The 17,367-nt window shown below is 59.4% G+C and overlaps 1 protein-coding gene across 3 annotated transcripts in view; it reads left to right on the forward strand.

The window, feature by feature from the left end:
• Positions 1-17,367, forward strand: part of SCUBE1 (signal peptide, CUB domain and EGF like domain containing 1) — a gene marked incomplete at both ends in the record, with an annotated part of 135,585 nt that overhangs the window by 48,077 nt on the left and 70,141 nt on the right. For all 3 annotated transcript variants that reach the window (XM_080811620.1, XM_080811621.1, XM_080811622.1), the window contains one exon: positions 4,052-4,186. In XM_080811620.1, coding sequence (XP_080667746.1) covers positions 4,052-4,186 — 135 coding nt within the window. The remainder of the gene's footprint in view (positions 1-4,051; positions 4,187-17,367) is intronic.

A 17,367-nucleotide genomic window follows, 5' to 3' on the forward strand; every position in this document is an offset into this window, starting at 1 on the left:
TGACCCCGATGCTCCCTGGTAGGGGCGTGGTGGGGTGGGACTCCCCCACTGGGGCTCATCCGTGCACAGAACAGTTCCACGGGAGAGAGGGACGAGGGCTGTGTGCCTCCAGCAATCCAGGAGGGCTTCCTGGGGGGTGCAGTCTGCATGTCCTCCGCAGATGAGGCCTGAGCACCTGCCACAGGCCACGGGCCAGAGCCAGAACTCAGGTTGTCTGACTCCCAGATGTAGGCTCCCTCCTGGCCATGCGGGACCTCTCATCACAGAGTTTTCTGAGTCCTGCGGGGGCCAAGGAACAATGTGTGCCCGGCTGCCCCCCCTCAGGAGGGCTGGGGGTTAGGTGTTTCCCATAGTGCTCTGCCCCAGGTCAACCCAGCCTCCCCCAGGCCCGTGGGTAGCCATCTCACGGACCCCGCCCCTCCTGCTGGCCACTCTCCAGTGTTCACTGTGAGTGCCGTCTGGGGGCTGAGCCCCGGGGCGTGAGGGGTGTGAAGAGGGCATCAGGCCCTTCATCCAGCCCCTAGAGAAGTTGGTCATGACCACAGGCTACCCAAAGGGATTCTGAGACTGTGGTTTCCTGCCCAGCTTGAGGGAGGCGTGTGTTTGGACCACAGTGGAAAAGGGTGCAGAGGAGGCGGCCCCCTCTTCCCTCCTGCTTAATCTTGGGGCTTTGTCATTTGGGAGTGGGGGAAAGAAATGTTTACACGGCCTTGCATTTGTTTCAAATTATTCACCAGTGCTGGAGAGTCATTGTTCCCGGCTAGTGTAAACAGCGCTGTCCCAAGGCCCAGCGCTCCGCCAGCTCATTGAAGTTGTCGACGTGCAGCGTCAACAGCGCTCTGGCTCCCGGCTCCCGGGGAAGTGAGGAGAGGGGCCAGGCCAGATAGGTGGCACCGGGAGCTCATTCACCGTGGGGTCCGAGTAGTGTTTTACACCATGAATTTGGCACTCAACGGCCTCTGTTTTGTTTGGTTTCCGATTGAACCTTTGCTAAAGCTGGGGAGGCCGAGGCACAGAGCAAGGAATGTGAGAACCCCAGGAAGAAGAGCAAAGAACGTGGTTCGAAGGGGTCTGGGCCGAGTCCCACGAGCAGATCTCGCCGTTAGACGCGTGCCACCACACGTGCCTCTGTGGGGCGTCCCTGGGGCAGAGATGGGACGGAACCCCAGGTGTGCTCCTGGCAGGCTGACTCTGGCTGTGCATTTGCATCAGGGGTTCGCAGACATGTTCAAGGTGACCCAGCTCCAGCCCACGTTAAAAGAGCTGGTTCTTCATAGCCTTAGTCTGAACGTGCTGGCTGGCGCGGCCGGCTTCGGGGTGAGGCAAAGGCTCGTGCTCAGAAGACAGACACCAGGTTCAAGTCCTGCCTTTGCTCCAAGCAGCTGTGCGACTTCGCTCAAGTGACTTTGGCCATCTGTGTCTTGGTGTCCTCATCTGTACAACGGAGACATCCCACAACCGCAGCGCATCCCTGTCGGGGCGGCAACAAGGATGAGTGAGCTGGTATTTGTGAGGCCCATGCCGGCACGTAATGAGCGCTTGAGGGATGTTCGCTTTGTGTTGTTATTGGTGGGATGAATAGGACTTGGTGCCTGGCTTAGAGCCATTCATGGTCTAGTGTAGTCAGGGGACAGACCCCTGGAGGCAGACACTACTGAGGGGGAGGGGAGGTGCCCCGCAGGGGTGACACTGGCACTGGGCCTTGAGGGAGCCCTCACTGAGTCAGAGTCTGTGAAATTTTCAGAATAATCCCTCTCTGGCCTTCCCAGCAACCCTGGGAGCCCGCGCGCCCACGCGCACTCGGTCTCTTCTCAGCAAGAGCCACCTTCCCCATTTTAGCTGTAACGGTTGGTGGCTTTTAGAGTTCAGAGCTCTGCCTCCCTCCGGGCTGCCGCACAGCCGACATTTGAGCTTGCCGGAGAACAACGGCCTGCCTCAGCCCTGGCCTCAGAGGCAGCCGTGTGGTCTCTCGGGTGGTGAAGCGGGCTGTCGTCCCTAAGCCTCAGTGGGACCCAGCTGACACCGTTCCAGAGCTGAGTCCTCTTCTGGTTCAGTGCAGGTCAGTCTGCCTGGTTCTTCTGACCTGGGCAGATGTGAAAGAATATTCACATTCTTTTCGTTCCAGCACTAAATGATAGCTGTGTTTAAAAGAACCGTGTGAAAAGCTTATTGCCAAAGTGTGTGTGTGTGCGCGCGTCTGTGTATGTGCGTGCTGGGGGTCCGGGGATTGGCTAGAAGCAGCCAGTAGCTCACCTTGCCTTTGTGGTTTCATGTTTTTGCCTATTAAAATGACAATACAGACATGGCACATTAAGGTTTAAGAAGCCCTTTTTTCATTAAACAAACTGACAGTGTAGGGGGTTATGACTCTGGTAATTGAAACATGCTGTTCTCTTCAAGACCGGAGCTCCATAAAGACTCTTTTCAGCCAAGAGCACCCTTTGTGCCAGCGGCCTCTGGTCAAAAATGAGTGTCAGCCCTGAGGTCTGTCTCTCCCGGAGAGTGGGAAAGACTATTTGGCGACCTTCCGTGGCTGTCTTGGCAGCCAGAGGTTAGGGCCTTTGAAAAACTTCCCCGTGCTCTAGACTTTTGAAATCAATTTGTGAGGCAGAAGGCAGGCTGACCTGTCCTCTAGCCTCTCCCTGGCTGCCAGGTCTTGTGTTACTGGTCGTGAATCTGAGGTGTGATTGAAGAAAGAGGGTGCACTAGAGTTGAGTAGTTGGAGAGGCTCCGTGTGTCGGGGGTAGACAGCGCCGGTTGCACAGTCTTCCTAGAGAGGGAGAGGCCAGCAGTGTCAGTAAGATCACAGTCTAGGAGTCAGGCTGCCAGGTGGGACCTCAAGACAGGTGACTTGGCCCCTCTGGACCTGAATTTCTTCATCTATAAAATGGGCTACTACCGGGATCTGATGTACAGGGTTGCCGTGAGGGTTAAAGGAGTTAGGATAAGTCAGATACTTAGAACGGCACGGGTCACGCAGGATGCTGAGGGTCAGCTGGCATTACAACCGTTATAACTCTCTACCTCTATGGAGTAACTCCGTGGAGTACTGTTATGGAGTACCATGTAGAGTATGTCCGTGGAGTACTACCATAGAGTACTGCTGTGGAATACTGCTAGAGAGGGTCACTGCAGTATAGCTCTGTGTGGTGTCACTGTGGAGTACCACACGGGGTACCTCTGTGGAGTATCACTGTAGTATGCACTCTGAATGAAGTAACACATTCAGTACATCCAAGGAGTATCACCATACTATGGCTCTGTGCCCGATCACCGTGGAGCACCTCTGTGGAGTATCACTGTAGGATAGCTCTCTAGAGTACCACATGGGACTGAGGAATATCACCAAAGTGTAGTACTATGGAGTACCTCTGTGGAGTATCACTATAGGATAGCTCTGTGTGGTACCATCGTGGAGTACCTCTGTGGAGTATCACTGTAGGACAGCTCTGTGCAGTACCATATGGGGTACCTCTGTGCAGTATCACTGTAGTGTAGTGCTGTGGAGAACCACATGGGGTACCTCGGTGGAGTATCACTGAGGATACAGCTCTGTGGAGTACCACACGGGGTACCTCTGTGGAGTATCACTGAGGATACAGCTCCGTGGAGTACCACACGGGGTACCTCAGTGCAGTATCACCGTAGTGTAGTGCTGTGGAGAACCACACGGGGTACCTCGGTGGAGTATCACTGAGGATACAGCTCCGTGGAGTACCACACGGGGTACCTCAGTGCAGTATCACCGTAGTGTAGTGCTGTGGAGAACCACACGGGGTACCTCTGTGGAGTGTCACTGAGGATACAGCTCTGTGGAGTATCGCACAGGGTACCTCCGTGGAGTATCCCTAGTTCTCTCTGTGCAGCGTTGCCATGGAGTACCGCGTGGAGCACCTCTGAGTGTTGCTGTAGCATCGCTCTGTGCGGTACCACCGAGGAGTACCACGTGGAGTACCTCTGTGGAGGGTCACTGTCGCGCCGCTCCGGGCAGTGCCCGCCGTACCGCCTGGGGAAACTGATCACATCCGCGTCCCTCCCTGTGTCCTTGCAGATGTGGACGAGTGTCAGGACAACAACGGCGGCTGCCAGCAGATCTGCGTCAACGCCATGGGCAGCTACGAGTGTCAGTGCCACAGTGGCTTTTTCCTCAGCGACAACCAGCATACCTGCATCCACCGCTCCAACGGTGAGTACTGGCCGTGCTGCCCGGGCTCCCCCCGCCCCCCAGAAACAGGCGGCCCCTGGAAACGCCCTTCGCCGCGTCCTGATTCCGGGGGCCTCAGGGTCCGGCCAGAGAATTTTGGTGGCGGCCTGAATGGCCGTTTTGTGCTTCTGGTGTTGGTTCTGCACGGAGCTCCTCCCAGCTCCGCCCGCCGCCCGGCGCCCCGGGGCTGTCGGTGTTCCCGGTGTTTTTATGTGGAGGCGAGGTGGGGCCACGAATGGGCAGATGTGACCAGAGAAGCTGTTTTCCTTTCTGGGCTGAAGGCCGGCTGTGGCCAGGAGGACTGGGGCCCCATCCCCCACAGTCCCCTTCCCCAGGGTAGGCTGGAGGCCTGACCAGGCCGAGTGCCAATTTCTCGGTCCCCGCATGTTCACCGGGTCACCGGCCGGCAGAGGGTCCTTGTGGCCGGGAGCCTGCTGCCGTCTGGACGCGGGCGGGGGTGGGGGGGGCAGGCAGGCCAGCCCGAGTGCCGGAGGAGCCCAGGCACAGCCCCAGGCTGGGACCGAGCCTGGCCTCCAGCCAAGGCCAGCAGGTGAAGGGCCTTGGTTTCAGGGGAGGCTGCTCAGAGTTTGGGCCCAGGGCAGCAGGACCGTGAGGTGAGACAGCGGGCCAGGAGGCAGGACCCACGTGCCTAGAGGAGAGGGGCTTCTCGGTGGAGGGAACAGCATGTGCGGAGGCTCGGAGGCCTCTCCCTCTTACCATAAAGACGAGGTCTGGAATCCCGAGGCGGGCTGTGTGCCACGGCAGAGCGGGCTGTGGGCGAAGGCAAGAGCCCGCACTCCTGGGGCCTGGCCTTTGTGTGTGGTCAAGAGAGTGGTGGTTTTAAGTTATCTGTTTTTCAGTCAGAACTTTTTAATGGAAACAACTTGGCCAGAAATTTGTCATAGAATTTTAAGACCCATTAAAACAAAAGTTTAGTAAGGAAAAAAAAAAAAAAAAAGAGTAGATGGGGAAGGAGGCCAGGACAGCCACATGGCCCCAGCCTGAGCCCCGTCCCCAAGGAGGAGGTGCTCGAGGGGCCTGGCCTGCGGTCTGCGGCACCGGCAGGAGACCAGGGAGGGGCTCACGCTGAAAGGGGGAGACAAGTCCTGGGCTCCGGGGCAGCCTGGTACGTGTGACCCCAGCTCTGCTGCTCCCGGCCAGGGAAGCCCCGACCGCCCTGAACCCCTGAGCTTCCTCACCCACAAAGTGGACACGCGGCGCTGACCCACCGGGGTGTTTGGAGGGTGGGACGGGAGCTCGGGTGTGAGGTGTGCCGCGCACCAGAGCTGCAGAGGCGGCGAGGCGGGGCTTGGGGGCGCTGGGTGTGCTTGTTACCAGAGAGCCATTCCTGAGAAAGAAAAGAGGGAAACACTTAAAAGTACAAAGCCCAAGGCAAAGAAGCAAACCTACTTTCCTGGCTGCCTTTCTCTACTTGTGCTTGTTTAGGCAGTTTCCTCAGACAAGACCGGCCTGGTGGTCCCCAGACCGCTGTGTCCCCAGAAGGACGCGAAGGCCGAGCACGGTGGCCCCCGGCCACTCGCCGCAGCTGCCTTGTGCGGACCTCCCGGCAGCCCGCGCCCCTGAGGCCGCCCTGTGGGGCTGTGGGGCTGTGGGGTCGAGCTGCCCAAGAGGAGGACCCGGCGCCCAAGTCGAGTTTTATAAGAAGCAGATTTATGGGGAAGTGAGTGGTGGTGGGGGGAGGGGGGGGTCCCGCTTTCATCAAGGAGGGGTTTTACAGGGGGACTGCTCTGAGCAAGCTATAAAGTCCCCGAGGCCGGGGTGGCCTGCGCTTCCTTTCCAGCCAGGTTGTACGTGCTCTGTTCCTTTGAAGAATGGCTTTCCCACGAGCAGGGCTCCAGGTGAGGTCGCCAGGCCCCTGCAGGAAAGGAGGGCGCGCAGAAAGGGGAGCCCGTGCGATGTAAGATGAGAGCCCACAGCTGTGTCCTGTTTGCGACGGGGCCTGGTCTGGCCTGGAGGCATCCGTCCGGCCACAGATGCCACGAGACAAACCTCAGCATCAGCCAGAAGAGTAGGCTGGGGGCACGCGACAGTGTGGGGGCAGCAACACTCGCTGCTGCCGGGTCCTGTGCTCACTCCGAGCTAGACCCTCGCAGCGACCTGGTGAGGCAGGGTTGTTATAACCCTGTGACAGGTGAGGAAGCCAAAGCAGTCAAGTCAGGAGCCTCGCCCAAGGTCACACCATAGGGAAGGGGCAGAGTCAGGACTCCGGCCCTTCAGCTGTGATGAGATGAGGCTGGTGAGGAGGAAAGAAGGAAGCTGGAGGAATAGACAGGAGTAGGCGGATGCCACATGTGAGCTGAAACCAGATGACCAGCAAGACCAGCCATGGGAGGAGTTGGGGGGGCGGTGGCGTGCCAGGCAGTGTGTGTGCAAAGGCCCTGAGGTAGGAATGGACCAGGCTCTGGTGAAAAGCAGAATGAAGGGTAGGGTGGTGGAGCACTGCGAGCCAAGGGGAGGGGAGCCCAGGACGAAGGGAGTCTGGCAGGGCCCAGACCCCGTGAGGCTGGTAGAGTGTGGGTAGGAGTTTGGATCTCATGCAGAGGGCAGCCCTAGGAAATGTGCTGGCGGGGAGACTGGAGGTCTTCAGAGCATCTCAGATACTGGACCTCAAATTACTTGTACAGTGGAGCCTTGAGGCCCCATGCCTCACCCTTCCCAAAGGCCCTGGGGAGTCAGATCCTGAGCCAGGAATTAAGATTTAGCTGGAACACAGATTTGGGGGCCTCAACCCTAGTCCTTGTTAACCAGCACCAACCAGCATATTGGTTAAAGAAGTCGCTTTTCTTACTAGGATTTTTGTGTGACTCTCCCAAATTTTATTATTTTTTGAATTTTTTCTAAAGACTTTATTTATTTGTTTGTTTGAGAGAGAGAGAGAGAGAGAGAGTGTGTGTGTGTGTGTGTGTGTGTGTGTGTGTGTGTACAAGCAGGGGAGTGGCGAAGGCAGAGGGAGACTGGGAGCCTGATGTGGGGCTCGATCCCAAGACCCTGGGATCATGACCTGAGCCAAATGAAGGCTGATGCTTAACCCACTGAGCCACCCACGCGCTCCATGAATGTCCCAATTTTTAAATCTGGGCAACGAGTCAGTCTAAAAAGCAGCAGACACCATCTTGGACCCCTCCTGAGGGACAAGTGGCAGCTTTTCCAGGGTCCCCAAAGGCTGTGTGGAACGTCCGAAGAAGACCCGCTAAGTGCACAGCACGCTGCCTCCCTCCTGAGCCTCCAGTGGCCGTGACAATTGCCCACCACAACTGTGTATCAACCAGAGGAACGACTGTTAGAGCTCAAAATCAGAGTGTCCGAGGTGCGGGGTCCCAGCTTATTCTGTACCTAAGTGTCCTCTGATCCCTGTTGCTGCTGGGACAGCCTGTGAGTCCAGAGCCATCTGGCGAATCAGACTTCTCGTGTCACCTGACTCTTCCTAATGCCCGTCAGCTTCTCGGAGCCTCCCCAGAGCAGAGAGAAACACACAAAGGCTGGTTCTGATTAGAGGGGCCTGGATGCATGAGCATGGTCAGCCGGGGTCAGTCTAGGCTCCTGGCTGAGAAACGAGGGCGTGGGACTCGGCCCTCCTGAGCGTCCCCACCTCCTAGGCACCAGTGCAAGCCCTGGCCTGAGGCACGTGGATCTGGCCCGGCTGGGGCTGGGAGTTCTAGGGTTTCGGCTGTGCTCCATCCCCACCGGCCATGGGACCTCGGCGCAGCCACTCCTGCCTCTCTGGTCTCCTCCTCTGTAAATTGGGACCATGAGCCCTTGCAGGCAAGTGAGGGAGCCATTAGGGAGATGCTCTGAAGCAGTCAAATGCAATCCCTTCCCTAGGGGTGGCCGCTCCCAGGCAGCTTCTTCCGATCTTTAGAACTCAGGCTCAGTTCGGGGAGACAGCTGTCCCTGTGTGCCAGCACTGGGCGGGAGGGGACATGGGTGCTGTTTCTGAGTGGAAGCCTGCATTTGCTCCCACTCAGCCTCTGGCAGCCAGTCCCGGCCAGTCCCAGCCTGCCCTGCCACCTTGGTGGTCGTGTGCTCTGGGAGCCTCTCCAGTCCCAGAGTGGATGGGCCACCAAGGAGCCAGAACCTTCTAGCTCTCTCTCTCCCCTGTGCCTGCTCTTTATTCTTAAATTTATGTCACATCTGTGTTCCAAGAAGGTGTTGCCTCCTGGATGAACTTGTCTCTTTCCTCCCAATGAAGAATTCCTTCTTTCAGTCTAAGCAGCATTGATTTAAGAGGAAAAGGTGCTCAGAAAGGCACTTGTCTGATCAGCAGGGGGTCTGCAAGTTGTGTTTCATTCATCCTCGTACCAGGTATCCGGCAGGTCCCTGGGTGCCTCCTTCCCCGTGTTTGATGCACGGGAACGGGCCTCAGGGCAGCTGAGCTTCTGTGCCCCCCCGGGAGCCCGAGGCCCCCGCCGAGCCAATGCCAGACTGGCACTCTCCCCGCAGGGGCATCACGGGTTTACCTGAGAGCCTCCAACATTCCGGTTAATACGCCTCCGAGCCTGTTTCAGTGCAGCCAGGAAACCTTGTGCGTTCCTCGTGCACTGTCTCACAGAACTCAAGAGTTGGCATCAAGGTGACCCTGGCTCCAGCAAAAATCGGAGGTGGGGCCCGAAACAGGAAAGCGCGGCTTGCTTTATGTTAAATGATGATGCTGATAGCGCAGACTGCATTTACCGTGCACTTACTGCCTGCCAGACATCGACACTGAGCACTTATCATGCACGATCTCTAAGTGAGCCCATTTTCCAGAATAAGAAACCAAGGCACACAAGTTCCCCAACTTGCCCAAGGTTGCCTAGCCGTCGCTCTGGCAGTCTGGCCCTAAAGCCCAGGCAGACTACGCAGAGAGTTCTGGCAAGGCCCAGCTCCCTCTGCATAGCTGGCCCAGGCTGCGTGAGACCCAGGGGAGGCCCTGAGGGACAGCAGAGACACCTCCTCAGTCGGCACCACCCGCAGGTCCCCACACGGGAGCGTTCCCTATGGCACAGGTGCTTCATGAAGCGTGAAGGGAATGGAAATTTCCTGCAACGGCTCACCCGCTTGGGAAGCAGCCCCAGTCGGCGTTTACCTCTTTTCTGTATAGTTCGCAAAACCTTTATGAACTGGAGTTACCAAGACAGCCACTGCCCTCCGGGCGAGGGAGAATGCTCGTCAGTGTCTGTCCTGGTGCCGAATGTCCCCAGACACCGGGGCTGCCGTGGCGGGTGTCAGCCGTTCCATCCTGCTGCTGCGCAGTGGGTCTCGCTGGGAAGATCACGGGGTGGGGGGGAGGTTCCACGCGCTCACACGGTCAGCGACTGGGGGCTCCGGGCTCGCCGGGGACGTGCTTGGGCTTCGCACCAGCTGTCTGCCTCATGGGAACCTTCTCGCTTGTTTCGAAGCTTATAGCTATACCCCGGATGATTGCCTTGTGCCAGGATGGCCTCTGTTAAATCATTCTCTTAGAACTCGACATGAAATAGTGTTGGAGTCTGTTCGTTTCATCTACAAGTCTGTGAGGGTAAATACCTCAGGGTAGCTGAAGACAAAACAATAGGATTTTTTTTAAATTTTTTATTGTGAAAGAATTACAGATTCGTAAGAAACTTCAAGAATAGTAGAGAGAGGTCCCATGAACGCATCGCCCAGTCTCCCTGCTAGAAAGCATCTTCCGTCTCTGCAGAATGGCACCAGCCCGGGGAGCTGGCGTCTGCTGTGTGCACACGCGGTTCTGTGCCTCCTAGTGGGTGCAGACCCATGGAACCCCCCCGGCACTCTGCAGTTTCCATCAGAGGGGCGCCCGCTGGCTCAGTCACATATGGAGCACGTGACTCTTAATCTCGGGGTCGCGAGTTTATGCCCCACGCTGGGTGGAGAGATTGCGTCAATAAATACAGAATCGTTTTTGAAAAGCATTCCCACTGTCCCAGTAACGGCCTAGCTGAGTACGCCGCTGGGCACAGCGCCAGCTCTCTCCCTGTCTTCCCTGGGGGCTGTACGAGGCCGCGTCTAAACCACAAGCCTCGAGAGCGAGAGGAGGCATGATTCATGGTGACAGGGCAGCAGGGATAACCTGGGACTGTCCTGGGCAATCTGAGGCCTCAGGTCACCCTAATATTACCTCATTTAACCCCTTGAACCTTTGAGGGGAGTTGCTAGCTGCTCCCACATGCAGCTGTGCCCGGAGTCATGGGGCGCCCAGGGCTGCCCACCCCGTGCCCCAGAAAGTCTGGGTTCAGATCCTGACCACCTCCTGGGGCTGCCTGCCACCGCTTAAAGCAACCACGACCGTCCCACAGTTCACCTCTTCTTCACTTAGCCGTGAAAATGGGCTTCTAAAGAGAGGAGGGACTTCCTCACCCATGGTGCTCGGCACCCCGGAATGGGGTTGTGATGCCCAAGCGTGCACCCTGGGCACGATGTGGTGTGGCCTGGTGTGCTGGGTGGTCAGCGTGGGCCCTGGGCAGCAGCGCCAAGGGGCTCAGCCAGTGGCCTTTTTGGCTCAGAGGGAACGCTGTCTGGGGCCCGGAGCCCTGGAGTGGTGGAGCGTGTGGAAGAAGCCCCTGAGAGCAGGTGGCCCCCAAGGTAGCCAACTGGCAGAGAGTGAGTGGGCGGGCAGTGGGCCAGGGTCTCTTGGAGGATTGGGGAGGGGGACGGGCCGTGGGGGTAGTGGAGGGAAGGAAAGGGTGAGAGGCTGCTGGGACCATCTGGGTCCAGGCCTTGGTTGAAACTAATGGATCAGAAGCAGCTGACCTTGAAAAGCCACTCAAAGTGGGCCACGGAGACAGGTAGAAGCCCAAGACACAGGTGCAGACCACTGCCGCAGGGTCACAGACACAGAGCCCGCCTCCTCCCGTCCTGGGCCCGAGTTCTGGGATCACCTGGAGCAGGAAGGGCCCTCAGCGCCACCCCCTCTGGGGCCATCTGATGGAGCCTGACGGGTTGGGCGCCAGCTTTGCACCGATGTCAGGTCATGTCTGTGCCACGCAGGGAGGCGGCGGCTCCCACCGAGCTCCTCTGCGCGCCTGATGCTCCTCGGATGGGGTTGCTCTGGATTTTGCTTCCAGCCTCGCCCGGACTCTGGGTCTCCAGTCACTCCCGCCCCCAGCACTCTTGTCCTCTTCCCCACGGGCCGTCCTGCTGGCCTGGCCTCCCCTCTGGCTGGGGGTCCTCTGATAGCCAAGGTTTCAGCTCTGTTCTGGTTGGCCAGGAGAGGCCGTGTCCCAGCAGTCATTGTCGCCTGTTGGACAGTGAGTCCCGGACCCTGAAACCAGACCTGAAGTGGGTGCAAATCAGAGGGTCGGGATTCGGTGCTCAGTGGGAGTTGGGACTTGTTGCGAATGTTACGGGCCACCTGTCTGTCCTGGGGGTCGGGGCATGGCCCACCATTTGAGACTGTCACTGAGCATCTTGGGGTGGACAGAGAGATAAAGCGGTTTTCTGGCAAGTGGCACTGGCGGCCATCAGGGTCTGAAACTTCCACAGGGGCAGTGTGGGTGGAGAGGAGGGTGGCTGAAGAGAAGAAGACAGAAAGGTGGACAAGGGGAAGGTGACAGGAGGATGGAGGGAAAGTGACAGGAAGATGTGGAAGGAAGGTGACAGGAGGGTGAGGAGAAGGTGGCAGGAAGATGAGGGGAAGGTGACAGGAAGGTGAGGAGAAGGTGGCAAGAGGATGGAGGGAAGGTGGCAGGAGGATGAGGGAAAGGTGACAGGAAGATGTGGAAGGAAGGTGACAGGAGGAGGAGGGAAGATGACAGGAGGAGGGGAAGAAGGTGGGTGAGGGGAAGGTGACAGGAGGATGAAGGGAAGGTGGCAGGAGGATGAGGGAAAGTGACAGGATAAGGGGAAGGTGACAGGAGATCGAGGGGAAAGTGACAGGAGGATGAAGGGAAAGTGACAGGAGAATGAAGGAAAGGTGACAGAAGGGTGACGGGAAAGTGACAGGAGGACGGAGGGAGGATGACAGGATGGGGGAAGGTGACAGGAGGATGAGAGGAGGGTGACAGGAGGATGAAGGGAAGGTGACAGGAGGGTGAAGGGAAGGTGGCAGGAGGAGGAGGGAAGATGACAGGAGGAGGGGAAGAAGGTGACAGGATGAAGGGAAGGTGACAGGAGGGTGAAGGGAAGGTGGCAGGAGGAGGAGGGAGGATGACAGGAGGAGGGGAAGAAGGTGACAGGAGGATGAAGGGAAGGTGGCAGGAGGATGAGGGAAAGTGACAGGATGAGGGGAAGGTGACAGGAGGAGGAGGGGAAGGTAGCAGGAGGGTGGAGGGAAGGTGACAGGAGGATGAGGGAGAGTGACAGGAGGGTGAGGAAAAGGTGACAGGAGGGGGAGGGGAGGGTGACAGAAGGGGGAGAGGAGGGTGGCCAGGCACAGGTGAGAGGCAGGGCAGGCAGGGAGTTCTGCAGAGGCCTGCTGCCCACAAGCGCAGACTAGTTCAGTGGCAGCTGGCACTGGGCAAGGTGGGGCCGTGTCCTCTTTAACCGACGAAGCCCCGGAGGGGAGCCTGGAGGCTCAGAAGCAGCCGCCCTTCCCGGGACGCTGAAAATGCAGGTCATCCCAGCCCTCTCAGTCGGGGTCCTGATTCACAGATGTCCAGGAGAAGCTTGTGCAAAGGGCAGGCACCGGCCCCCTGCCGCGGTCAGCTGACGCAGGCCTGGCCCCAGCCTGGGGCCGGAGCAGGTCACTGGGAGTTGACTGGTATGAGGAGAACTCGGAAATCTGGGCCTCCATCAGGGTTTAGGGGCTTGGGATAATTAACTGGCATTTCTGATCCCCCTGTATGTGTTCCGGGGGCTTGGGGACAGCACTCTGCCGTCCTTACTTCACTCGGTGACCTGTGACCAGGCATGGAAAGGGGCTGGGCTCCCCCATCCCGCAGTGCTCAGAAGGCCCACCTCTGAGCCAGGGTCCGTCCTCCCAGAGCACACAGACTGGGGGAGGCAGATGCGACGGCGTGGGCCCCAGTGTCCGTGTGTGGAGGGCCCTGGCACAGGGGCCTGGGGCTGCGGGGAGGGCTGCTGAGCTCACTCAGTCGGCAGAGGAGACCGCCTGCTTGCTGGGTGCCGCCCTTCAGGTTCAGTCCTTCCAGCCAGACTCCCGGGAGGGCGCAGTAGAGGCCCTGCAGGACGCGGCCCTCCAGTGGGCCGCAGCAAGACGCCTCCAAGGAGGCCGAGTGCACCACCTTGTTGTCAGGCCCTGCGTCCACTGCTCAAAGCCCATATTGCCCAAGAACTGACTGGGGAGCTCCCTGGCAAGGGCGATCCCCCTGGGGGTGGGCCAGAGCAGAGGGCCCGCAAGGCCGCAGGAGCAGCCTCTGGCGGCACCACCTTCTGCCTGGCCCAGCGGCATTTGTCCCGGACCCTCCTTCCGTGCTCCCCCAGGGCTGGTCCTTGACCATCCTCTGAACTTTGTCTTCCACCCTGCCCTCCTGCTCTCACTTGCCCTTGGCCTTGGCCTGCAGGCAGATTGGACTCTATCCCCCAACCCCCTTCTCAGCAAGCAGGTGCCCTCCCTTGCTAGGCTCACTCCCAGCCCTCTGCCGCTCAGCTTACACTCCTAGTCGCTCCCACGCTTGTAACCACCTGGGAAGCACTTTGGGGGAGCACTGTCGTCCCCACCGCTAGACGGAATGCTGAGTTGGGCCACCCTGTGAGACAGTACTCAGGATGGGGCAGGGGGGTGGGAGACGGACACATTTCTGATGCCAAAGACAGTCCCTTCTCATTACCCCAGCCATATACCGCGGCTGAGCCTCCTGCCAGTGCGCCTGGCTGCCGGGCTCCTGTGGCCTCCCAAGGTGTGATTCCCCCATCACGGGATCCAGGCCAGGCCGTGACCCGGGGGGCTCCAGCGTGGCTCCTGCAGGCCCAGGAACATCCCCGGCCCAGTGCCAGAGCTTTCCGTCATCAGCTTTGGGTGCTGGGGACCCTGTGGGTGTAGGTGGTGGGAACTTTCTGTTTTCAATGAGGGGAAAGAGCCTGGCCACACTAGAGAATCCAACTCCTGCCTCAGGGCAACCGCTTCCGGCGGCTCCTTGGGGTGGACCGGCCAGGCTAGAGCAGGGGCCGGGGCAGGGGGCGCACAGGTTCTCCTCGCTCCCCTTGCCTGCTGCGGACCAGGTGGGCGGGAGAATGAACAGCTCTCGCATTTAGCGGGAAGATTTATGGTGCTGCCGGAGAAGGCCTGGCCTGGCCCTGTGCAGTCCGGAACGGCCCTTGAGGCGGGGACAATAAATCCAGCCCATTATTTTTTACGAGCCTCCCACCCCATAAACAACTCCTTTGGCTGGTGAGCCCAGCTTCACGCCCTTCTCCTGGCCTGGCGTCCAGCCAGCCCTGGCCAAGCACCGGGACCCCAGCACTGACGGCACGACGTTGGCAGGGGCATCTCCCCTGCTGCAGCCCCTCAGGCCTCCCAGAGGGGACAGTGTAGGGCAGACGGTGAGCACCAAGCAGAGAGGTAGCTAGCTCTGGCCCTGGCTCCCTTCTTGACCACAAGCCCTCCGGCCTCAGTTTCTTAGTCTGTAAAGTGGGGCAGACATGAGTATTCTTTAAAGAATTGTTTATGAGGACAGCTGGGGACACCCTGAGTGCCCGGATGGCGTGTGCCGACCTGAGCGCGGCAACACCATCAGCTGTCGCCGGGCATCACTGTGTGTCAGGCACTGAGCCCGTACTTTGCTGCAGGCAGTCGGATCCTGAGAGCGATCCTGTGCCGGGCAGCTCTTACTGTCCTCATTTGGCGGGGGAGAGAATGGACCGTGAGCAGCAAAGACATCTGTGCATAGTGAGTAAGGAGCACAGTGAAGATTTGAACCAAGGTCCGGCTGACTCGTAAGACCAAAGGTACTGCTGAGAACAAACAGGTGGAGCGTGGGGGCAGGGGTGGCCCGCAGCCTGGAGCCCCTTGTGGCCCAGGGGCCCCAGCTCTGGGTCAGGCCTCACCCCAGTGCTGAGCTGGTGCAGCGGCTGGCCCCTGAGCCTCCCTGTCCCACTTGACCTTCTGATGGCCGCCGGAGCCGCACTTCCATGCGCCGCCCCCCCCAGCCATGTCATTCTCCACTCAGGACCTGCGCGTGATCCTCTCCTTGTTGTGCATGTTGTGAAGCAGCCACCACGGGCCCATCTCTTCTGCCCCAGACATCGGCCTGCACTGCTTTCCGAGCCTTGCCCCTCCTCCCCAGTCCCCCCGCCCACCCGCCTTCTGTTCTCCCCGGAACCAGGGAGCCCTGTTGCATACGCCCTTTGCCCAGTATGGGCCTTGGACGGTGCTGTTTTTTCCACCTCGAGTGCCGTTCCCCATCCCCTCACTTTCAGAGAACTCGTCGTCATCCTTCAAAACCCAGCTGCTTTCACCTCCTCTAGGAAGCCACCTCTGACTCTTGGCTTGCACGTTTTCCTCTCGGGGTGCACCACAAGGTACGAGGGGCTCGGCCCTCTCTCTGGCGGTGCCGGCGTGCGGGCTCCTCAGGAGGACACAGCGGTGGTTCTTACGGGGTACGCCGGGCAGGAGGCAGAGGAGACGTGCTGAGTGGCGGTGGGACGGGATGGGATCCACGTCGTGAGGGAGATCCGGATCTGCCGTGTGGGCGGCATCGGGCCCCTCTTGTGAGCAGCGTGCACAGCCCCCAGCGAGGACTTGCCCAGGGCGTGGGGCTTGGCCGTGGTCGGGCTGGCTCCGCGGCTGCGTTCCGCTCGCCCTCCGCCACGGCCCTGCGGCAGGGTAGCCCGAGCTTGCCCGCAGCTAAGGGACTCCCCCTGCCACTGCTGTCTCTGTGCCTCTGCCGCAGCTGCTTCCTCTTTGGGGCACCTTTCGTCCCCGCTGCCCCAGCACTGTCCTCCTGTCCCCAGGGCCCCCAACACAGCGGCGGAGCCGACACGCACCCACATGTTTGTTTACCCAGCAGAGCCACAGCTTGGCCGTGTGCTCGAGTCAGTGAAGAGTGAGAGTGCCGAAGCCCCCACGGGCCGTGTACGTGCCCTTGCTGCGAGCTCATGGGGAAGGGAGAATACTCAGCCTTTACTGGGGCCCTTCTGTGTACCGAGCGCTTTATACCCTTTCCTTTTCAAGGACACCTGGCAGTGACACCTGCCACGACAGTGCACACGGGAGGGAACAGAGGTGCAGGGAGAGCAGCGGCACCGCTGGTTTGGGACGGAGCCAGACAGAGCCCGAGCGGCCACAACTCTCGAGCCCCTGCTGTGCTCCACTGCACCGTGGCAGCCACCATGGTGGGCACCATCCCATGGTGGGCATCTTGGCGGGCACCATCCCGTGATAGGCAGCGGAGGAGAGGCACGGGCCGACATGCTAGGAGCTGCTCCTGTCCTTAGAGGATCTCCTGCTAGCGTGTCCCCGCATTCGTGCTGGCTGCTCCTCCCAGGTGCCCAAGGGCTGCTGCCGGAACTCTCTCAAGGCTGGGATGCTGGCCCCGCCTGTAGCTCGGCTCCCTCCATCTAGTCACCTCTCAGGAGAGAGAAATGATTTGTTCCCTGGTCCAGGCCAGGCCACGGTCTGCGGGCTGCATGAGCTGACTGAACCCCCACGGCTTCCTGGGGGAGTCCCCATGGAGGGAGGGATATGGTTGCTGGAGAACATAGAGGACACCGTTTATGTTTGGGTTTCAGATAAACAGTGAATACTGTTTTAGTGTAAGTATGACCCGTGCAACATTAGGGACATACTTAATACTTGGAAGTATTTGTTGCTTATGTGAAATTCAGATTTAACCAGCCATCTGATGTGTTTATGTGGCACGTGTGGAAGTCTGGCAGCCCCCAGAGGGGAAAGCCGCCTCCAGCCTCCCCAGCCTCAATGGAGTGAAATGTCTTCGGGGTCCCAGAACGCCGACGCGGGGGCCTGAGAGGCTTGGCTGTGCTCACGGTGACACCTAGTGGTCAGCGGGGGAACTTCAGTGGGTCGGAAGGGGTGGGTGGGGGTGCTGGGAGGTGACCCAGGGGCCAGAGTGAAGAGGGGACAAGTGCTGCAGAGCCAGCCTGGGGAGGGGCGCGGAGAGACCGGCCGCCTTCGCTGAACACCTGAGTCATGAGGCACTTCACAGAGCAGGAAGCAGCACAACTTCCAGGGCCACACGCCTTAGAATGGGCCAGAATGGGAGGTGTGAGGCCGAGCTAGGGAGCCAGGCCCACCCCACAGTGATGCC

This window comes from Martes martes (genome assembly GCF_963455335.1).
Source record: "Martes martes genome assembly, chromosome: 8".
Lineage (NCBI taxonomy): Eukaryota > Metazoa > Chordata > Mammalia > Carnivora > Mustelidae > Martes > Martes martes.